Source organism: Caloenas nicobarica, chromosome 2 (assembly GCF_036013445.1).
Source record: "Caloenas nicobarica isolate bCalNic1 chromosome 2, bCalNic1.hap1, whole genome shotgun sequence".
Taxonomy (NCBI): domain Eukaryota; kingdom Metazoa; phylum Chordata; class Aves; order Columbiformes; family Columbidae; genus Caloenas; species Caloenas nicobarica.
This window is the reverse complement of record NC_088246.1, coordinates 61,382,289-61,407,146: the sequence shown is the minus strand read 5'-3', so window position 1 is coordinate 61,407,146 and position 24,858 is coordinate 61,382,289. Positions and strand designations below refer to the sequence as shown.

The following is a 24,858-nucleotide window of genomic DNA, read 5'->3' as shown; positions in this document are numbered from 1 at the left end:
TTTGAGTTGTTCCTGAATTTCTATTGTCTGTCAAGGAGACTTTTTTGTCTGCCACTGCAGACCCTACACAAACGGTACTGAGAGTGAAAACTTAGCTTAGACAGAACCACAGTCAATGGGGCTGCTTCCTCCTCCACATTTTGAAGATTAAAGATAATGGAAGTAAAGCACAAAAAATGATTCATGGCTCAGAAACCAAAGTCTTACTGGGAGGCTAAAAACTGTACAGTGGAGAAAACTGAAATAATATACATCTGAGCTATGTAAAAAGCCCCTCCCCCTTGAATTCTGTCTTTGCTATAGCAGAAATGGAACAAAAGGAAAATAGACTCAAGGAGAAAGGCAAATCTCGAGCAGAATAGTCAGTCTGTTCTCCTCTGGGCTTATAAAGAGTAGACTCGAATCAAAATCCTTGGAAGTCCTTGGGAAAAGGATACCCTTAGCAGGTTACAAATATAGGAGCTTTGAAAACATCAGTATTTCCCTAAGGGAAATGACAAGAAAGTCTTGAAAAGGTGTCAGAAGTCACAAAAGAAATTTTGATTTAACATTATTATTTATGAAATCTGTGTAGCAATAGCCCAAAAATAGTAAGCTAAGCTCTTCAGTATGGTTTCAGAAGAAATTACCAGGTCCATTTTTGCAGCCTTGATCTACCACCTCAGGCTGAGCCTAGACAGAAAAAAATGAACATATAAACACACAAAACAAGAACAAATGTCTTCTTTGCCTCAGTCTTTAATAGTAAGACCAGTTGTGCACAGGTACACAGCTCCCTGAGCCGGAAGACAGGGGTAGGGAGCAGAATTAAGTCCCAATAATCCAAGTGGAAATGGATTAGTGACCTGCTACACCACTTGGACACACACAAGTCTATGGGGCCAGATGGGATCCATGCAAAGTACCGAGGAAGCTGTCAGAGGTGCTCACCAAGCCACTTTCAATTATTTATCAGCAGTCGTGGCTAACTGGGGAGGTCCCAGTTGACTGGAATTTGGCAAATGTGATGCTCATCTACAAGAAGGGCTGGAAGGAGGATCTGGGGAATTACAGGCCTGTCAGTTTGAACTTGGTGCTGGGGAAGGTCATGGAACAGATAATTCTGAGTGCCACCACACGGCACATAGAGGACAACCAAGCAATCAGGACCAGTCAGCATGGGTTTATGAAAGGCAGGTCCTGCTTGACCAACCTGATCTACTTCTATGACAAGGTGACTCGCTTAGTGGATGGGGGAAAGACTGTGGATGTTGTCTACCTAGACTTCAGTAAAGCTTTTGACACAGTTTCCCACAGCATTCTCCTGGAGAAACTGGCTGCTCATCGCTTGGATGGCCGTACCCTTCTCTGGGTAAAAAACTGGCTGGATGGCTGTGCCCAAAGAGTTGTGGTGAATGGAGCCAAACACAGCTGGTGGATGGTCACAAGTGGTGTTCCCCAGGGTTCAGTGTTAGTGCCAGTTCTGTTTAATATCTTTATCAGTGATCTGAATGAGGGGATTGAGTGCACCCTCAGTAAGTTTGCAGACAACACCAAGTTGGGTGGGAGTGTTGGTTTGCTTGAGGGTAGGTTCTGCAAAGGGATTTGGACTGGCTGGATTGATGGGCTAAGGCCAAGTGCTGGGTCCTGCACTTGGGTCACAAACAGCTCAGACAATGCTACAGACTGAGGGAAGGGTGGCTGGAAAGCTGCCTGGCAGAAAAGGACCTGGAGGTGTTGGTCAACAGTCAGCTGAACATGAGCCAGCAGTGTGCCCAGGTGGCCAAAAAGGCCAACAGTACCCTGGCTTTGTACCAAGAATAGTGTGGCCAGCAGAACTAGGGAAGTGATCGCCCCACTGTGCTTGGCACTGGTGAGGCTGCACCTCAGATACTGTGTTCAGTTTTGGGCTCCTCACTACAAAAAAGACATTGAGCTGCTGTAGAGAGTTCAGAGAAGAGCAATGAAGCTGGTGAAGGGTCTAGAGAACAAGACTTAGGAGGAGCAGCAGAGGGAACTGAGGCTGTTTAGCCTGGAGAAAAGGAGGCTGAGGGGAGACCTTATCACTCTCTACAACTACCTGAAAGGAGGTTGTAGCATGGAGGGTGTTGGTCTCTTCTCCCAAGTAGCAAGTGATAGGACAAGAGGAAATGGCCCCACGTTGCGCCAGAGGAGGTTTAGATTGGATATTAGGAAAAATTTCTTAATGGAAAGGATTGTCAGGCATTGGAACAGGTTGCCCAGGGAAGTGGTTGAGTCACCATCCCTGGAGGTGCTTAAAAGATCTTAGGGACATGTTTTAATGCCAGAGTTAGATTAATGGTTGGAGTCAATGATCTTGAGGGTTTCTTCCAAACAAAATAATTCTATGGTTCTACGACAATTTCAGGCAGTATTAGAGAAGCTGTTACACTACTGTCAGTCTCTACAACCACTGTGAGAAATCCTTCTAAATAGGTAAATTTTTATGTTACTGGTTAGGCCCTCTTACCTTTTCCACATTCCTTCCACCCAGGCCAAAAATCTGTATTTCTTTGCCAGTCTTCATACCTCTAACTGAATTTCATTTAACACATCCAAAATTTATACAAGGATAACTATATATAAAACACGTGCAACTGAACTTCTTGTGCTGTGACAAGAGAGTCAACATCTTTAGTATTAATAATGTTGGTTTTGATGCAGGTAATATACAAAAAATTGATTGTTTTTTTTTTTAAAATCCCTTTCCACAAATTCAGCACCTGTGATTTTTCTTCCCTTTGGAGAAAAAGCAGATTTTGAAATTTCGGGATTTTCCCTAGGAGAGAAACCTTGTTTTCCACAAGGTATAAACCATGGTGAGACAGTACTGTATATATGGTCAAGAAAGAATATGAAGGAAAATGCATAATAAATTAACTTGGAATTTAAAATGGGAGCTTCTAGTAGTCGCAAAGGACTGGGGTTATATTCTCTCCTTTGAGAAAACTTATAGCAGCTTTTTGACAATAATGTATGATAATGGAAGTAAATTCAAATTTAGTCACAGGTAAAGTTTTTTTAAAAACTAAAAATAATATCTGTAAAGTTCGAACAGAAAATTCAGTTAATCTAGGAGGATACCCATTCAGTTTCCCAAATAGCTGTGTCTCTCAGTCACACTTTAATGAAGGCTACTGTCTGCTCAAATGAGGTTTCATTTATACTAATATTTAGAAACGGCTCACTCTTTAGAGACGGATATTTCTAGCAGCACTCAGGTTCAGGATATGAGGAATACAGGTGCAAGAAAGATGTTATTCATTATTTCTTAGTCATCAGTTGTAAGAGCCTATCAAGAAAATGTTTGTCAAACATAGTAGAGAAAGAAACACAAATTGACCTGCGATTACTCAAACACCAGAAATAACAAGAACCAAGTAGATGCTGTGAAAGTCTGCAAACATCCCATGATTTTTGTTTCTGCTCATTAGTCATCAGATTCATTAACAAAAGCTGGAGGGATCATTTGCGCAACCCAGGAAGTCCATGAACAAAGAGACTAAGCACGTTCAGTTGTTTCACTGAGCAATGGGCTAGGGTTTTGAGGCACTGGACTAGGACCAAGAAAACTCTTTTTTGTACTTGTCCGACTGGGTGACTACGAGTACACAATTTTCTCTCAATTGGGATTAATTAATTTAGCTTAAGGGGGGGATAATTATACTGACTTCCTTTGCAAAGTACTTAGAAACATGCAGATGGAAAGCATGTATCTGCAAAGGGGTAGAGAGGAAGGACAAACTGTACTCATCCCTGTCATGCCATGTTAGACACTGGTTAGAACCAGGTTGTTCAACTTGCATGTCATATGCCCACCCATTCAATATTTCATCACCGTGGTCTCACAGGCTGATGTATACTACTCTTTATGAGCACCAGAGGATGGATTTTGTATTCCTTATAGACAATGAAAATATTAGCTATTGTAAATTAAATCGGGCAACCTTTCCTTACTGCACCTCTTGTAACAGAATGGCCTTCAAACACCTAGGACAAGTACAATATATGTGCCAACTGCACAAAATTTAAGTCTGCCTTCAGAGGTGAATTTCAACTCCTGAAATATAAAATACATTGAAGGAAGAATATAATCCTCCTAACTGCATCCCAACTTTTTTGTATGTGTGAAGCGGAAATTTATACATTTTATACTGATTTATTCTATCACTTGCTGATCAAACTGGACGTACATCTCCTGTCAGCACTCAGCCTGGAAATCAGAGACTGCTACAAAAAAAAATCCCCATGTTTTCCATGGAAATGTCTAGCCCTGATACGGTGAACACTTGATAACAATCTTGTCAATCTTTATACACATGTAAACAGAGTTTACAGTGCTAAGTTTTGCCATCATGCTACTATTTTTATCCCATAAACATAGTTTACAGTGATACGCGTAGCAATGATAATGGCACTGAAAAGGGCACTCAGTAGAAACACAGATGTTGCGAGATGTTCTTATGCAATCTGTATTACTGCTTATATCTACATTAACTTAGCTGAATAATTAAGTTGCCACATTTAGCACGAAATAAACACAATTATCAAAATTTTAAATGTGAAGACAAGCCATTATACGCGCGGTTTCATGGACAATATTTCTCAAATCACATCATGCTTTCATTGAAAAAAGTCTCTGAGCAGGGAGCCACTTCTCTAAATTTGCATGGAGTGTCTTCAAAGTTACCAATTTCCAATTCAGTTTGCTTTCTATCCAGGAGTAAGTGGAAGAAAACCAGCCAACTTACGATCTCCTTGACAACGCACAGGCCCCACAGATATCTTGGCTTCAGACCCAGGCCGGTCAATGTCTCCAACCACTACCTGACTCACTGGTAGGTGCTCTTTGTATGACAACATCCCACTGTCTTTTCTCCTGAATTATGAAGAAAGAGAGAAAGAAAGCAATTGTGAAATATATTAAAATAATTTCCTTGATCATTATTATTGTTCAATGAACTAAGCACCAAAAGAACAGTTGTGCAACAACTACACCAGTGCAGTGTTACCATCTAAAAATCTGTCTCGAAAGACACCAGTTTGAGCAATAATGTTGCCCATTTACTGGAAAACAGACTGATAGCAGCTACTGTCACCGAGGAATGCAATCAGAGTAGCAGCTTGCTTTGTGGCCAGTCCTGGACTCAGCTGGGCTTGTATGGGTCTCCCTGCATTCCAGACTGACCAGCTCCATACCAGTGGGTAACACTTCGCTGTTGATCTCCTTGCCGATGTCTTCTGAGAGGGAAAAAAATTGTAATGCTTCTTAGAAGTGTATCTTTTTTGCTTTAGTTGCTGCCAGTTATCCTAACAACAAGACTCTGCATACCAAGGAAACAGTGGTTCTTTAATATTTAACATTTTTAGTATTATATTTTAAAAGGGAAAATGAAGACTAATTATGTGTGCCCGCCTTGAAGCGCCCCCACTACTCCCCCTTCCTTTGCAAAACAAAGGACACATTAATAGTGTATGTTATGCCTTAAATATCTGTTTTTTTCAACATTGGACAGGAAAAGATAGATGGCTGTGGAGGCAGACAATCTATCTTTTCTCTTTCAAGGTCTCTGTGAAACAAAGGCATACATTTTTAAGACAAAGACAATTAACAGTGTAGCTGTCAAGGCCTCAGTCCTAATTGGGATGACCAAGATGGGTCATCAGCAGACAACTGCCAGGAGAAATCACGAACCACCAGCTACCCCTAACGGACAAAACAACTCACTTCTGGTCAGCACTGCAACCATCCCTCTAATTTTTTGACCACCGACTCAGTGCTGGCCTCATTGTCATGAAGAGTGAGCAGAGGGAGGAGACGAGCCACCTCTCTCCTATCCCTCATGCAAATGGACTGAGTTAAACTTCCTCACTTGGGACACGTTTTAGAGCCTGTCTGTTTTGCGTTTGTGTGTGTGTGCTGTGCAGCACTAATAAAGTTTTGCACCCACCACTAAGAACAAAGGAGTGGTAAGATCTTACCTTTCTTCAGATATCTTAACCTATCTCTCTCCTTTTCCTCTCTCTCTCTTTCTAGCTTTATTCTGGGCACCTAAGAGTAATACCTTGTGGGTTTTGTTGTTAAAGTCTCACAAAGTTTTACAATATAGTTACCAACTTTTGCCAAGTCAGTATTTGCTGTAATCCCACTGAGTGGTGTCTAGTAAATTTGTGATTGAATTGAACCTCTTGGGCGACTGTCATCACTTCATGTTACTGCCCAGAGTATTCCGAAAGTTAACCTTTGTCCTCATCCCAGTTGAGTTGGGACAGGACATCACGTGAAAAGGCTTGTCATCCTAGTCCTGTCATTCCAACACTAAGTGCCTAAGTCTAAAAAATCTAAACTTGTGAATCTATCCACAAATATGTAGCTCAAACCCCATTTTAGTTAGTAAGATCACAAAAATTCAATTTATAGTCATGTCTAAAACCTCCTCATTTCAGCTGTCACGAGTAACCTGGTGTCTTTTTCATGCCTAGACAAAATAACTATGAACAGTTACAATATTTTTCCTTTATCATTTCAGGAGCTGAATCTAGCTGGCATGTTGAGTGCTGTTTCTTTCAAATAGAAAATAAAATAAACCAAATTTAATTAGGTACCTTACCTCTCAGGTGAAAATGCACTATGCATTCTGTTAGGACTATGCTTTTGGACACAAAAGTAGGAGGAAGCAAAGTAAATACATCTATTTCTCTCTTTTTCCTTTCTCTTTCTTTTTAGCTGTACCTTGCCATGCAATATGTATCTAGAGTAAGCAACTATTTGATTTAAAAATTAATTAATTAGTTAAAAAATACTATAGGATGAAGGATGAATTCAGAATCTGCAAAAGTTACTGAAGTGCAAAGTATGACTATAACTAGGAACTGGTAAGGATTTCAGGAAACTGACAAGACTTTTTCATCTCTAACTGGGATGACTCCATGATCTGACTCATTAGATTGTGAACAACTGGGAAGCGCAACAGGAATCTGCATTATCTCTGGTAAGGCTCAGAGTTTTCCAGTAGCACAGTAATATTTTCCAGTACTATCTCCAGTCATCAGCCTCACTGGGTCCTTCTGAAGAGATGGAAGGCAAAACATTCTTTTTAAAAGAAGCACAACTAAAGCAATTAAGAAAACAACCATCACATTTGCAAAGGACAGCTCATTGGAACTCGTGTCTGTTCTCTGTGATGAAGAGAGTAATTAGAGACTTAATTACTAGAGTTTTTCAAATAGTAGATGACTGTTTTCCTTAATCTGCATGTTCTTCGCCTTCAGAGCACTTGCCTTTCTCCCCGGCCTCTCTGTGTTGCTGAGATCATTAACCCTCTCTGGTGGGACATAGCTATACCAGGTGCTACATTGCTGAGGCTGCTACAGGGGGCTGCTAGAAAGGAAGAAAAATGGAGAGAAGTAAACCTCACAGGCTGCTTCTGCAGATTGTGCTAGGTTGTATTATAGCATACTGCTTTTCATCCACAGATTGCAATGCCTTGTACAAAGGTATCATATTTATCAATTCGGAGACAGGCAATATAAGAAAAGGGAGATTAAAGGACTTTCCCTTTAAGAAAGGAGTGAATAACAAAGCCAGGTATGTAGACCTAATCTTCCATCTCTGCTAAAGACTTGTATCCATGGGATCCACTCCCTTCTAATAGAGGGTAAATGTAGGTCATCACTTCCTGAGATTTTCCTCTGAGACTGGCTTTCTCTGCTGATTGCGGCTCTTGCAAAGAATGCTTTAAAGATGGACGTGCCTATTTAAAAGAAAGAATTCTTCCAAGAGCAGTTAAAAGAAAACTATTGGCATTCCTCATCTTTCCTTCCTCTCACAAAAAGAGGTAATATTTCAGCTCCAAATAAGGATGTCAAAGGGCAGCCCTTTTCCTGTCACCAATGGCTTTCACCTTCTTTGAAGGAAATAAAAAGGAGCAGTAACAATTTTCTCCCTCTTTACTGATCAAGTTTCTACTCATTTCAGTATTTTATTTATGCATTTAGTGATATGGTCACTTTAAAGTTGTTGCCATGGCAATGAAACTAAATGTTAGAGCTTTTCAGAAATAGCCTGATTTCCTGATAATCACTTACTTGTCTCATCATTGTAGGAAATGCATTCTCCCCTGCACAGGAACTACTGAGGGCTGGGATTACTTGACTAAGAGTTGAGAGAAGTGCATTGGCTTTTCTCCAGCAGAACCTGTGTAATTTGTTTGCTCTTAACAAAAAAAAAGGCATAACGATAGCTTTTGGCCCACATATGCAGCAAAATGACAGACTCAAGAGACTGAGTGGCTCTGTTATGCTTTCTAAGGTACTTGTAGTTCCTCAGGACACACTAATCAACACTGACAAAGTCAAAAAAGTTATAAACCAGAGCCTGATTATAATGCTTGACTTTGTACTACACACTTAAAAACAATCACAGCTGGAACACTCAATTCCTGCAAGTGATAATGCTTCTGCCGGTATTTAAAGACTTTGCAAATTAAGAGGGTGGAGAAAGTCTCTGAAGATTTTTCCTTACCAAAGAAAATCTCCTTAAGAGAATAAAGATTGAATTCAGAGTGTGTCATATTCCTATTAATAGCCAAATGGGAGATGAATGAATCTGATCAAATCCTGTAATTATCACCAGGCGATATTGATGAAGTCTCAGTGTAATTTTCTATTTCTAATTTCTTTTCCTGTGTATAACAGTCTGCAAAGTGCTTCAGGGTGCCTTTGAATGAAAGCAGCAGATATTAGTGTAAGATTTATCATTGTTTTGTTTACGATCATCTACTTACTCTTCATAAGCATTCTGTGGTATGTAAAAAAGAAATGCGTTATGCATATATCAGCAAATGACATATTCAAAGTAATAATAAGATTCTGTATAGCTATTAACTTGTTTATATAATGATTTCATACAACCAGACTTCTGTTACTGGATTAATTTATTTTATCTAATTTTGTTAGACATTACTTAATTATCAGTCCAGTCCTACACAGGAAAACACATGAAGAATGTACTACAAGTAGGATTGGACTTAATTTTAAAATATATGCTTATATGACCTGAGGAACTGGAATTGCTTTAAGAATACAAATAAAACATCTAGTGGATTGAAACTGCAGTGTCAAACATATTATTAAATTACTAGCAGTGTTTTGAAGAATACAGACTCCCAAGTATTCCCATTTCAAAGGTATATAATTGTCCACCTCTCAGCAGATCCAGCTTTTTATTATGCAAGCACCTCTACTGTAATCCTTGAATTTTCGTAATCTATCTGAGAGTAGTATAAAGCAGTTTACTTCAGCTAATATCTGCAAATGAATGTCTGTATAAAACATTGTGAAGGGTAGAGATGTGGCAAGTATTAGTATTTTCTCTCTTCCAAAAATATCTGACAGGAATTTTATTTATCTTAGAACTGCTAAGAAGAGCTAATATTACAGAGAATTTAATGAACAATACAGTTTTGGCAGCAGCCTTAATTATCTGAAAGTGAGTTACTTGGAGATATGCAAGATCTAATTAACAGGATTAAAAACAGGGAAAACAAAAGCTAGGATTAAAGCAGAACTAGCTACTTTTTGAAAGGTTTTGATAAAATTTAGTTAACTTTTTTGCCCATATACTATGCAGCACAAAAGTCATACTATTAGATTCACCCTGTTCCCAGGGCTCTGCCCTTCTTAGGAATTTTAAACTGCCAACAATATACTGTAGACTGAAAACTTTTATTTCCACTTGAATTTGCCGTTCTCAGGGATTCTTATAGATCTCTTGTCCCTTTCCTGTGTCTTGTCACCTCTCCTGAAAATCTAAACAATATGATGAAAGACCATCTAATCGCAGCACCTAAATTCCTAGCAGAAAAAGTCCATCCTTCGACACCTATTAGTAAAGATAAATTATATAATACCAAAGAAAGGAGGCTGATGGTGCAGCAGGCATAAGTAATCCTTGTTTAGAAATTATAAAAGATTGAATAGATTAGATGGAATTAACTTCATACACAAGCATCATATTCACAAATAGTCCTTCCATAAGAATGATGAATATAAGATACCCGCAATGACAATGACCTGTACCAAAGAAACAAAGGAATTTGCATTTAGCACAAGTCACCTAAGTTATGTTCAGGAACTTCAAACCTTCTTTGAAGAAGGAACCAGTTTAAATTAGCCATTCAAAGACATGTTTAATTCAAACTTTTTTCCTGGGATGGAGACTTATATCTCCTTTTTCATTTCACACAGTCTGTTCCTCCCCTGACCTTTAAGATGAAAAAAATTTGAAATTACATTTGGAAATAAATTTGCTCCTTTGGACACCTCTCAAATCTTATAATCCTATAACACCAAGCCTTTAAACTGAATGCAGGTTGAGTCATTATAGACATCCTTACGAGGATTATATGCTTCAATAGTGGTTAGAAAATGTATACTTGATAAGGTATACAGTATATAATTCAAAAACTTGCTAATAAAATGCCTGTTTTTTAAAAAAGTTACTAACTTTTTTTAACAAAAAACTTAAAACACCATGAGTCTTCCAAAGACAGATTGTCTAAACAACACTTCATATTATGACCAGGCATGTGGGATTGAGCTGAACAATTTAAAATGCCTCATGCTGAAACTGTATCACCATGGAATTTATGCAAGCAGTTTGGTGAGAGTTTCTGAGTAAGGAAGTTGGCAGGAAACAGTGAGAGTTTCTGAGTAAGGAAGTTGGCAGGAAAACACACTCCATTTTTTCCTTTTTCTCTGCTTGGCAGGAGATGAGACACAAAAACCCCTGGCAACTCAGAACAACCCCTGAAGTCCAGAAGATATGTTGATGCTATCACAGTGGTAACTGATTCCATGTGTGCTACAGATATGAAGTGAGATACAATGAGGAACTGGTGAGAAATGAGGCTCATTTTTAAAATCCATCAGGAAGGAGATTGAGATAGTTTAGAATGGTTCCACAGGGCTCTTGCCTGAAAAGGCTTCTCAACTTTCCTCTCAAATAGGAGTTTGTGAAAAACTGAATAAACACAGCAAAAGGTGAATAATGAAGATAGCACACCAGGCTCTATGCTCTTTTGAACAACATGGATCAATTTCAGGGGAAAATCCTTTGCTGAGTATTTGCTCATATTCTCCCTCCAGTAAAACAGTGGAGACAGAAGGTCTCTCCTTCAAGGAGAGCAGCTTCTCTTATGACCTTAATTTCTTGGGGCTCCTCTTCAGTTGGGGTCCAGCAGCTCCACTGACTAGACAGTTAATTTTTCTTATTTCTATACCAAGAAATTTTAAGAATGGAATCTAGGAATCTTACCATGCTGTAGCTGATCTACGACACCTCTAGATCTTTGCATCTGTCAACAATTTAATCAAATTTCTGCCTCAGTTTAAAAATCTCTTAAGTAGGACAGAGAATATATGTAGGAGAATTGCTGAATCTTGTATTGGGATGTTGCTTCCACTTTGGGTGATTATGGAGACAAGATTACTTAGGATTCGGCTGAAACCAAGAAAAGAAAGTTGTCCTGTGGACCTAGGGCTGAAATGGGATGCTATGGGAAATTTCCAAGAAAAACTGACATTGGAAAGGGTGAATAGGTTGCTCAAAGAAATCTGTTTGGTTGGTTTTTTGTGGTTTTTTTTTGTTTGTTTTTGTTTGTTTGTTTTTTAAAGTTAGTTTAAAATTCTATTTGGCATTTTCAAAACAGTATGATTATTTTATCTCCAAATATTTCAAAATTCAAAAGATATTTTGAAAAATAATAGTTAATGAATAAAAATATTAAAAATCATTCACAATGCCAAAAAAGCTTTCTTGTCATCCTTACAAAGTTTTAAATGCTTTGTTTTATGACAGAAACATGAGAAAACACTGCTCTAAATAGATGTAAGCAAATGAAGAACAATAAATTAAATGATCCATTCAATTATTCAACGTGCCACAGGAAGTTAAATGTCTTTCTTCCTAATCACTTTGACAGAGAGAAAAAACCTCTATTCATTCCATAATCCAGTCACACATGCTGAAACCTCCCATGAAATTGCAGGCTAAGGAGCTTTGAAGGAAGAAAATCATGAAAGACTGTACTGCGTATTGCCACCTGTTTCAAAGAATCTCGATTTAAAAACCCAAGCATTTCTAATTCTTTAACATTTTTGTACATCTGAATGCACTATAGCAACAGTAATATTTCACTGTGTGCACAGTAAAAGCAGTCATCTAATGAAATATCTGTACTATTGAGTGTACTATTACAAGATCTATACAGATAAATGATGAATTCTCTGCAGGCAACTCTCCACAAACCTTTGGATCATGTCCCATCAAACTATCAGACCCAATGTGCTTCTGGCAGAATTTTTCAGGCACAAGGATCTGTATTGGAAGAAATATTAAAAATCTCAGAGCAGCAGCTTAGAGGCTTAATTTCTTGGAGTTCTTGACAACTTTGACAGTTTTATTTCATATGACTGAAAGAGCTAAATAAAAATAATTGAGTATGGCCTGACAGAATAACAGATGGCTATAGCTAATCCTGACTTCAGCCCCTATATGCCTGTTGAGTTCAATAAGGTACTAAAGTGAATAACTTAGTGTTGAATTTGATCCAGAAAACTTAATGAAGTATGGCACTTAATGCACCTAGAAAATATCAGTAAAACTTGATAGTATAAACATCTACCATTGCTCCCACCCTTTCTCTGCACTTCCTGTAAGTGTTCATCCTTATATCACATCTATGCATATTACATATCTCATACAACACTGAAACCAACCTGTGCTTCACACAAAGGCACTATGGGGAACATATAGGTGCTGTGATTTAGCTCATCTCTTTTATTGCTTGTATAGCTATGACATCAAGTATTTTGGGAAAACATCTAGGCTGATCACACCTTGGAACAGGGTGCTTGATTAGGCAACCTCACAAAATCTCCTTTATACGAATGATAAGTAAGTTGGTTCTGTCTTCACAATTTGTATCTCCTGGTAAGCATTTTTCACACTTATCCTCTCCTTTGTCTTTTTATGCCAAACTGTTGTTCCATTTGGGCTTGTTTATTCTTAATACAGATGATATCTGAGCCCTTTTAGCCCTACTTTTAGGCTTCTGTAAAACAGTTAGTAAGCATAAAGCTATCTTACATTAAAAATGTTGTATTCAGGTGTGCTGGATTCTGCTCTCTAAAAAATTACACTTATCCTACATCTGTATCACAGGTCACTTTTTTGAAGACACAGAAAAATCACGTTATTTGCTAGACATCACGTGGAAAAGAAGCATACCAGCACTCTTCTTCTAAATAATAAACTAAGTAGCCAATAGAGGAAGATGGAGAACTAAGTAATATGTCATATACTATTAAAAGTGAAATTCCAAGAGCCATTACTATTCAGCTATTTATTTCCTTTCTGTGAAGGCCCCAAGCACGTGCACTGATTTTTAAGAAAATTTAGGTATTTAAGCCTGTTTTTCAGTAAATCTTTCTTTTCTGACTCACCTCAACCTTTAACAACCACACCACCTTATTTTCTATATCTATAATCAGTTCTCATTCTTGAAATACTGTATTCTTATGGTATTACACATGATCTGCTCCTGTCAGAAGACCCCGGGCTCCCTTCAGTCCTTAGAAATGACTATCACATTGTCCTTTTATTTTCTCTTCAGTCTCAGGCCCAGAAGATTGCTTCCCATTTTACTTTGGTGCAGGTATGGAAGAAGGCAAACCGACAAGAAGAATGATGCATCTCTCAAAGGGGCACTTGCCCCAGCAGGACAGATGACCAGTTTTATTTACCATTTATTATGTACCATGCAGCTTGTACATCTGCAGCTCCTTACTCAGCATGAGGATTTCTTAACCTACTGCTGTTTGGAGTTGGAATCAGTGATCTTTTTTTTTTTTTTTTTTTTTGTGCTCACCTAATAACTAGAAAAGTTGTTTCTAACTGTAAACTGATTAGCAAAAGTGTGTCAAAACAAATTCTGCTTTTTCCTAACTGCTTAAAACCATCTGCTAATACAGTGAAGTCATTGGGTTATTGGTTTTTTGATCCTGTTGCCATCATTTGTTTGTTTGTTTGACCTGCAAAAGGTAGACCCCTTACATCATCCTGGAAATGGTAAGGAGAGGGAGAACAAACATCAAACCATGCCAAAGCTGAATGGAAGAAGAAATTTGTAACAGCCATTGCTAAAAAAAATAAAATAAAATCCAGCAAAAAACCTGACAGGATTATCTACAAGTTGTTCTATAAGCATAATGCATGATGCTGCTACATCTACTGAGGAAGTAAAGTGGGGTGTATTATCATGAAAGTGCCCCAGTTAGAAGAAGCATTAAATATCCCACTACAAAATATTTTAAATGTACTCCCATTCATCAGAAGTATTTATCTAAATCTGAAAATGCCAAGATATTCACGCACATTTAAAGCAGTGGTGCCACACAGAGGTAATTAACAGATGTCCTTTTTCATTATGCAAGCAGTTTGATATAAGGCACAAGCAAAACATGGATATGTGTCACTTTCCCTCTGCTTACAAAAACTAACATATGTCTCTGAAAATTAATTTAATTTCAATTAGGTTTCTTTTTTAGTGCTTTTGCCAAAAAGACAGATGACCTTGTTTTGCAATGATTTGCAACTTTATCCATAGGCTAGCTTCTTTATGGCCTTTTCATGTTTTTATGATACTCTTACCTCTTGTCTGAGTGTGTGTATATCCACATGCATGTATTACAGCAATGGAAGAAATGAGAAAGGATACTAAACAAGCTACTTACTGAAGTCTTAAAAACTTGTATTCCTGAAGTGTGTACAACTGTGTCACCTCTAGAGGCAGCTGGGTTCTGTGAGGCTGTAGCTAGAGATTCTTTCACTGCCTTTATTCACAGCATTATGAAATAACTGAGTGACCAAGATTAGGACTTGAGCTACGGGGAAGCTATGGCATACAATGCTGGTTGCTAAATATCAGGCCAAATGCAGATGCCCTTATTTAGAAAAATCTGTTTTGCTGCACTGCCTGTAGAACGTCAAGTATTTGTTTAGCATTTTGTTGACCACATATATCCAGGATTAGTGACCTATTCATTAGCCAGATTGCTCCACTTTATTGCTCTGATGGATTTCCATTATCCTTCTTGTTAGCCTTTGAGCTCAGCTCTCCTTATATTACACATCATCACTTTTTCCTCAACAAAAGACTGAAGCAAACTTAGCAGAACTCACCATTCATTTCCCAAAGCAATTCCCTCTGAGCTGAGCCTATCTATTCCTAGCACAATACTTGATGAATGCCCCCTCCCAAGACTTTTTACTGCATAGGGTGCTGTCACAGCCCGACTGTGTGGACTGAAAAGGCTCTGGGCCATGGTTTTCTAACAACCCGTGACAATGTGGTCATGGCCAAAGGAGGCTGATGATGAAGTAAGTGAGAAATCCTAATACCACACCTCTTATCCATAAGAATGGTGCTTTTCAGGACTCCAAGCAACCCTGGGTAGGCCTTATGGGGAAGCTGACCCTGAAGCAACCAGGCGGTGCTTCTCTGACCTTTCAGGCTGTGGGTCTGCAGCATTTTTATCAGCATCAGCATTAGGTGAAGACAGAAATTAAACTCTAAGACTTCCGGTTCAAAGGCCTAGGGCCCAGGGTATTTGCAGCTGATGCACTGAGAGCTTTGTCAATGTCGTGCTGCATTTTAAAGGAAAAAATTACGTTAGCTTGCCAAATGTTGATGCATCTTTTCTTGTGGCTCAAATGTAGTTTACTGCAGATGCTTCTTGCTTTAAAACAAGTCTATGAGATAAAAGTTGCTTTATGGATGTAGGGATACCAAGAAGTCTATAACTTCTACCTGTAATCAAAGACTCCCCAGCCAACATGAGAGAGGCTGCAGCCACTGAGGACAGCTCTCTGCAATTGCAGTCAGCCACACCACCTGATCTTCTGCAGGATCTGATCACGTCTGTACTGGTTTTATCCGGGACGGAGGTAATTTTCTTCACAGTAGCTCCTATGGTGTTATGTTTTTGATCTGTGATCAAAATAGTATTGATAACACAGGGATGTTTTAGTTACTGCTGAGTAGTGCTTACACGCAGTCAAGTCCTTTTCTGCTCCTAACACTACACCACCAGTGAGTAGACTGGGGTGCATAAGATGTTGGGAGGGGCCACAACTGGGACAGCTGACCCCAACTGACCAAAGGGATATTCCATACCATGTGTGACATCACAGTCAGCAATGTGGGGAAGAAGGAAGAAGCTGGGGGGGGTCCTTGAAGTTATGGTGTTTGTTTTTCCAAGTAACCGTTACAGGTAATGGAGCTCGGCTTTCCTGGAGATGGCCGAACACCTGCCTGCCAATAGGAAGTAGTGAATAAATTCCTGTCAAACCAGATCTTTGAGGTCTCTTTGGCAAGAAAAAAATAAGGATATTTATGTGTAAACATGACAAGCATATCTGCCTTAGCAATTAAAGTTACATTAAGTGTCCAGATTGATGGAGAAGCTGTATATAGCATTATAGATTTTAAAAAAAGATGGAGCTCCCCAAGAAACATAAAATTATAACTGTCAGTTTTCATTCTTTGCAGTTTTAGTGGCAATTCCTTTTCTAAAGAAGTAATAGCATGCAGCTGTGCTAATAAAATGTTCTCCAGTATCTCCAGCCCTGGAGCCTGCCTCTCCATAAATTCCCCAGTTGTGGGGAAATGCCTTCTCCATTGCCAATTATGTGAAATGGAATCTGTTTCCTAATGTTTTGAATATGCCGTCCTTTGGACAAAGCTGGTTTTCTTCCAAATACACCCATGCAGTCCGTATTACTAGATATTGTTTCAAAATACAGGTTTTTAATCTAAATAATTCCAGCCTAGTGTTTAATAAGGTCCACTGTAGAAAGTTCAGAGACAGATTTGCTTTACAGTACTGTGGAAGTTTTCAGAGAGGTTCCATGCTGTCATATTTCTACCTGGTGAAACGAACCTCCCTCCAGTTGGCAATATGACCTTCTTCCTACCATGGCAAAAGTGAACATGCTGTCTAAGTGGACAAGTGTTTCAGAAAAAGTGGTATTGCCACATCTGTAACTTCTGCACATGTCTGTACCTAGACAAAGGAGACCTCTGAGTTGTCCAGGAGCACGACTCACATGCTAAGGTATCGATTGACCATAGTGGAAAACCTGAAAAGGGAGCATTATTAGCCAGAAGTTTGCATTTCCTTTTGAACATACGTGACTTCTCTTTGTTATTTCCAAATACAAGTGAGTTGTGCAAGTATTCCTGGTCATAGCTAGAAAGTGTTTTACAGAGTCCTCTACAAATGTTTTTAACAAGTTGCAACATATTTGTATTTCTTTGTGGTCGAAGTAGACAGTAAGCTCTTCATTTAAACCAATCTCTAATTTTCAAAACATTTGGAGCTGATATTGGGAGCTTTGTGGTTTTAGGAGCATAAATCAATAAAGGCCAGAATATACTCTTGATACCTCTTTGACTGAAGCCACTAAGACAGTTTGTTCTAAGGTAAGTAATAAAAATATTTTTAATAGACTTTTCTAGAAAATAAGCAGAAATGGCAAATATTCAAAAATACAACCAGAGAACAAGTTTCTGTACAACATAATTTGCATTCTTCTGAAACAAGATTATAGTGGATAAAACCTGAAAATGATCTATATCAGTCCTGACACTTTGCTACGAAACATTTTTCTTAATAAATTATTTTTATACCACAGATTTATTTTATGATGTGCTGTCAGTACAACTGTTCTCCTCTGAGACAAGCATATGAGAGTTTGACAATTATTGATTATTTTCTTTTAATGCAATACAGTCCAAGATCTCAGTGAGGATCAATTATCTATTATATTGGGTCTTTCACGACCACAAGGCAAGTTAGTACTTCCTCCAAATGATTAAGATACTAAAATATCTGCTTCCATTTGTCTGGTTTTTCACAGTATGTGTACATAATATGATGCAACGACATACAGAAAACAGTCAAATTAATGCCAATTATAACAGTTAACTATTAGAAGTAATAGCCATTTTAGGATGAGTTTCTGCCAAATAGTGACTGAATTCCCACACATGATAATCCTCAATGTCTTGCTCCTGCTTTTCCACTTTCTCTCTAAGTTTTTCCCTCTTCAGCTCTTCCACTTTTCACCTCTTCTCTAATTAAATCATACCGTATCTTCTTTATTTTTCTCATTTCTTTTTGTTGCTTTCCATTCTAAAATGGAGATGAAAATATCACTTTTTTTGAATTCTCTTCGTAGAAGAGTTTACAAAGATGCCTCAAATTAACAGTTGTATCTGTGTAGTTTTGATTCGCTTTTCACAGATTTTGTTACTTCCTTCCCTCATTCCTGGATTCTGCCTATGACACTTCAGTAACAGTTCAGTTGCTCAACTTTCTTTTTTTGGGGGGGTCAAATCTACTCTTGTGAGAGTAGAGCATCTTCTGTTCTCAACTATCTCTAACTTTCTGTCATTCTGTACACCCAGAATGAAAAGCCTCCAGTCTTTCCAAGAATACAATAAATTCCCTTCATATGAAGGTCAGATGACAAATCTCCACCAAAACAACTGGGAATAAGACCTTTTATAAAACTTAGGTTGTAACAGTCTTGGAGTAGATGTTACTATACACATTTCTGCACTAAGGTTGAGTTAGTAGGCTAAAAAAACAAACACAAGATTTTTTTCATTGTACAGCTAAACCAAAGGTATAACTAGAGATATAATTAACAGTATATTCATTTCTTCCTACAAACCACAAATAGTCCATTTCATTTACAGATTGTTATTACCTACAAATAAGTGCTCCATATAAAAATCTCTCCATTAAAAGACTGAATCAGAACAAATGTTGTAAGTAGTAAAATAAAAGAGTAGCACAGGCATTCAAAAACCACACAATTTATTTAGCAACTAAAGCTGAACTACTATTCTGACAATGCAAGCAAGAACAAAATCATGTTTTGCAGATGGCAAAAGCAAAATGGCCTTACAGCCAGGGAAGAAATAGACCCTGAATTTTACAAAAACTGCAATGTGTTCAGACCACTTACAGGCAGTGAACTAACTCATAATCCACCAGAAAATTGTCGCATTGTCTAAGAAGCAAAGCCAGCTGCCAGACACAGGAGAAAGTGTTTCCAGATTACATTCTTTTTCTATTTACTGTGGTGTTTTTTTGATTTTTTGTCTTTTTTTTTGTTACATCCTCTGCTAGGCAAAAAAATGTGTCAACAAATAAGCATATTTTGGATCACAGTACTCTCTTTGCGTTCGCTCGAAATACAGAAAATCTTAGGCCTTTAATTTTATGATGATTTTATAGCCAATCATAATACTGTTTCATCATTCTACAACTAAATCAAGTCCACAAATTTCATCAAATACATGTAAGCCTGCAATGAGATGTTGTTTAACAAATATTAGTGGAAAATCACTGGAAGATCCCAGTATTATGAAGCCTAACCTCTGCGAGCTCTGCAACTAGACACTGAGTGAGCAATTGGATGATGTGTCGGGCTCAAAGGGTTCTAGTAAATGGAGTTAAGTTGGGCTGGTGACCAGTCACTAGCGGGGTTCCACAGGGATCCATCTTAGGGCCAGCACCCTTTAATGTCTTCATAAATTACTTGGACGCAGGACTGGAGGGAATACTAAGTAAGTTCACCGATGACACAAAATTGGGAGGAGCTGTTGACACTCTCAAGGGCAGAGAGGCCCTACAGAGGGATCTGGACAAATTGGAGAACTGGGCAATCACCAACCGCATGAAGTTTAAACACAGTTAAGTGCTGGATTTTGCACTTGGGACACGGCAACCCTGACTGTACATGCAGACTGGGGGCGAGATGCTGGAGAGCAGCTCCACGGAGACAGATCTGGGGGTTCTGGTCGACAGCAATTTGAACAAGCCAAAATGCAAAATGTTTTAACTCAACAGTCACACTACTGACTGTTAAATGTTATTACAACATTTTGTGTCATGCTCAGAAAAAATCTGGTTTTAGGCATGAGATTACACGGTTAGTGAGAGCATTTTAAACATTTCTGTTTCATAGAAATAATAATTGCAAACAAATTTATGCTTTTGCAATCACAACACAAAACTTTTGCATCACAGAGATATAGCTTTTTATATTTGCTGTATTTTTTCTTCATCACATTTTCTAAAATCGTCAGCAAATTTTATCTTATCTTTATATTTGCCTGCTTGCTTGGAAATTGGCTTTTTTTTTCATTTTCATTTGGCTCTACTTTCTCTTTAACAATTTATATAAATAAATATATATACATTTAGACACTTAGAGTACTTCAATAAAGGCAACTGTGTAACTTAAGCAACAACTCCAACTCAGAACTCAACAAATATTTTGTTTCACTCAACCTACTTTTAACATAACCTTGTAAACAACTTCCACTTGACCAAAACTGAGCAAAACACAGTATTTGTAGTAATGTAAAGGAATACATGTTATTAGCTGTCTGAAGATATTGGTTTAGGTAGAACAATTTCTTCACAGTAAAACATTTCTTCTTCTTTAGCCAAACATGAAAAAAAAGCCATCTGAATCCCACCAGCAATCTTGCACATATAGACACACTTTTAGTGTAAGGAATCCATGTAGCATTTTAATGCCAATTTAAAAGACTGTTAAAAACAACATGAGATAGAAATGCAAGAAATTTGACTTGATTTACAAAGTCTCCATTGCATACTTGGACAGCTTTTATAAACTTTGAGGTATATCCAGGGAGCCTATTTCCTACATTTACTAGTTCTCATCACTATAGTATTCTGCGCATGAACAGGAGGCCAAGGAAAGCAAAATAGATGGAGAATTTGGGGGGTCTGGGCCTGGGACAAAATGTCTAGCCATGGGTAATTACAGATAAGTAGTAATTTGGAAAGCTTAGGGCATTCATTGATTATGCAACGTACACGCACACACAAAACGCCCACAAACAAACAACAAAACAAACCCAGAAAACAAAAAAACCACAACAAAACAGGAGGGAGACATGAATAGTAGCTAAGATAAAACCACACCTGGTCCAAAGTATTAAAACAATTTATAGAATTTAAACTTCTTTTACAAGTCTAACTACAGAAAAAAAAAAGTAAAAGCAGTTTTTTCTCCCTTTTCTCTTGGTGTCAGAACCATTGCCTTTATTGCTCGATTTGCAGGCTGTATGAGAGGTAACTGGATTGCTTTGAGTGTTTGTCATAGACAATACAAACAACCTTCCTCTTTAAAGCAGAATAATGCTCTATGTGTATAACAATAGTTGCCAGGCAAACAGCAATATTGCTGGTGACTCTTGCCCTTCTTTATTTTTTTTCTTTTTCTTTATCAGGTCTTTTGCAGTGCTAAGAATCTGCTGGGCAAAATGAGAAAAGGACAAAACTCTGAAAGCTCAAGTTTTTCAACTACTTGACTGATGAACTGACATGATATTTCGATCAGTGTCTCTGAAGAAAATATCCCCATCAAGTCTGGGACCTGATACAAAAAAACGTATCTTAAGGGCTTCTGCCTCCTCCTTCTTCCCTCCCCCCGGGGTTTGCTTACTTCTTCTTCTCCCCCTTATACATATGTAGATCTCCTGCTACACCAAAGAACAATTATTGAAAATGAATATTTCTTTTGTTTACACTGGAGGCTTAATCCCTTCAGCTTGATGGACTCCCTTGTGATCATTTCATCTAAAATATTACTGCTAATAGTAATAAAAGCCAAGAATTCACTGCAATCTTCGTCTACCCTATAACACAGGTTGTCACAAATTTCAGATTTATTCTAGATAAGATTGCACTGATTCAGGGGAAAAAAAAAAAAAAGTAAAAGGAGTCCTACAATTTAAGAAGGAAAGAAAAGCACTCTCTTCAAGAGCTAACCAATGTCGAGTATTGAGTGAAATACATTGGGCTGGTCAGCACTGGGGTGATTTCATCTTCATAGCACTGCATTGAGGGCAGAGTCATTATTAAAGATAAGTGAGTGCACAAATAAAAGGAGAAGGACAAGGAGGAAATAACCGGCAGCCGAAAGTTCTGCAGTGCACAGTGCTCAGCATATCCTGCTCTTACCTGACAAGGAGCAACAGTAATGTCATTTATTTTAAAGTTAAGACCATAAGCTTTTCATTCAGATTAAAAATTTTGCATGTTTCTAGGCAAGACATAGCAGACATTTCTGTTCTTAGTTACTTGATTTATCACTCACACATTAATAATGAAGTTTAATAACAAAATGAATACAAATATACTGGAAATTATAATTTAAATTATCTGTAGAGAAGAAATATATATCTGCATTTTCACCTGCTAATTCATAAGCCTCTCACAAATTTTTTAGAATAGTCCAAAAATGATAGGATTTTTCTAACAATAGGAAGAATATCTTAGAGAGTAATAGATACAGATACCTAGTTCTGACAGATATTTTTCAGCACTGCTATTGAGTCATTCTGTAATTTTAAAAGATCTGGATGAGACTGGCTGGCTGTGTGTCTATGACTGGTGGAACTGAGTTTAGCTGAATACAGGAAAACCTGAACAGCAACAACTCAGAACTGAAGTTGACAAAAGGATGAACACTCATGTTTTGTCTCACAGCAATTTATGGAGCAAATTAATAAATAACATTTTGTCATCACTTTCCTTTTTAAGTTCATTCATTACAGCTAGCACTGAGGTTGCTGGACCTCAACCATTTTTGCATATGCAGCAAGGTAAAACACTCTGCTCATGATGCATGAAGAAGTACAGATTCCTGTTTCCTTATCCTCAGCTATGCTAGTTTTGCATTGCTTGTGAGATGAAAAAATCATAGGAACTGCAAAAGAAGCACGCTGAATATATACCACCAAGTAAGGTGCTATTTTAAGAAAGATATGGTGGGTTGCCAAACAGTTATTTCATGTCACATCAATGTTCACATTTTCTTGTGTTTTCAGTTTTGGAGAAAGTGAAGATGCGATTTCTCAGCTGTTTGGTCACTGTTGTGAGCCACAGGCATTAAGGGAAATGCTTTCTTTAATGCCATTGAGAGAGATGACAGCTAAATGTCAAGTGGTATCAGCTTGTTACAAATAAGGCCACAATCTAGTCCCAAAGGTGAATGACACAGGAGGGAAAAGAGAGAAAACAGGAGTAATGTTTGCAAGTTTTGTAATTCATTTAATCCCCAAAACCCTAACGTCCTCAACCTGGATTATTTCAGGCTGCAAATCTGCCAGGGGCTATGAGCTACATACATGTGACTGTTGTCAGGACTTGCAAGGAACGTTTCTAAAGGAGAAGGAGCAACCCAGGTGATCCTGGGTTTGCCTGGATCCTGGACTAGAGGTGTCAGCTGTGGGCTATGCATTAGCAATGCAACGCGAACATTAGGGATAACTCCAGGGCAGCAGGTACGTGTCCTTCAGTCTACAGAAAACCAGTAGCCTGAACACTTACTGTGCAAGAGATGCTATGCACTTCATCTGCCCCAAATTAACTTTTAAATCACTCACATTGGTCTTATGTACGTATTTATGATAGCATGAACACTGAGGAAAAAAATAGCAAAAATAGCAACAGCGTCTAACAGAGTCCTGGTCTGCAGCCAGAGTCCTATGGTGGTACCGAGGCCCAAGTAAAGGAGCATTTGAAAGGTGTGGATTCTCTTAGTACATCTGTAGCATGGCCAAGTGCTGGATGGAGTTAATCTCTCCACTTTATCATTTTCACCCCCCAAACTCTTAGTCTGTTATCAATAATGAAAACATTCAGGCTTCTCTTGCGGGAGAAGCAGAAAAGACAAATGCATAATGGACAGACACAAGGTATATATAGTTTCTATAAAAGAAAATATAGAACAGATTACAAAAAAAAGGAGAACAGAATTCACTTAATGGGAAGATTCCACATTTTCTGGCATGCAAACTCTGTTTCAGTATTGCGCACCAGTTACAACTGATGACCACAGCTAAGAAATGCAGAAGAGGTAGAAGCCTGTGTAACAGCCACTTGACCCTTTTCCCTTCTGGATATCTGCTTTTCTGTTGCTGCAAGTTTCAGCTCAAATCTATCAATCATTCAGAAAAAAAAAGTACTACCAGCTGTATTAAATCTAACTTTTCCTAAGGTTTGAATGCTTGACTTTCTGTCTTTAGTGCTCCTCTTTATGCAGATTTTTATTCTATGCCATTACATACTGTCATAGTGCTAAATTTTGATTGATGGGAATTATCTTAAGGCTAGGTGCCAATGTCAATGTACAGAGGAACTCTTAAAAAGTAAGCCTAAAAACTTAGAAAAGGCTGACTGGATTTGTAAGAGTACAAGAAAAAACTATCATAGGAAGTAATGCAAGTTGTCAGCTAAGCTTCTCTGCCTTTGTCCACAAAACTAGTTTATTCCTTAAGGATAACTAAAAAATAAGTCTTGATATTTCAGCTTTTATATGGTGAACAAATGTAATTACTGCACACAGTTACGACATAAACCACAATCACTAATTACTGTCATTTCAAAGATGGCTTTTAAGCTCTGCAAAAATCTTGAATTACAGTTCTCAAAGTGATGTGGCCTAATTCTAGAAAATTTACTCAATTTCTAGGAGTTTCTAGAAAATTGAGGCTCATCGTCTTTATCAGACACCAGCCAAACAGCAGAACATCACAAACCTTATTAGACAATTTTCTGTTCTTTTTTCTTTTTTATTTTTTTCTGGTTTCATGTAATACAAACGAGTACATTTTTTTGTTAAATACAGGTCTCTGTATTTTAGCAAAAATGTCTGTTTTGCCAAGCACTGCTTAAGCATAT

General features: G+C 38.0%; 1 protein-coding gene across 1 annotated transcript in view; it reads right to left on the bottom strand.

Annotated features, from left to right (window-relative positions):
* The window catches only part of CNTNAP2 (contactin associated protein 2), a 1,184,740-nt gene that overhangs the window by 170,757 nt on the left and 989,125 nt on the right, over positions 1-24,858 (bottom strand). The window contains exon 15 of the mRNA XM_065627584.1: positions 4,752-4,879. Within this exon, the coding sequence (XP_065483656.1) occupies positions 4,752-4,879 (128 nt within the window). The remainder of the gene's footprint in view (positions 1-4,751; positions 4,880-24,858) is intronic.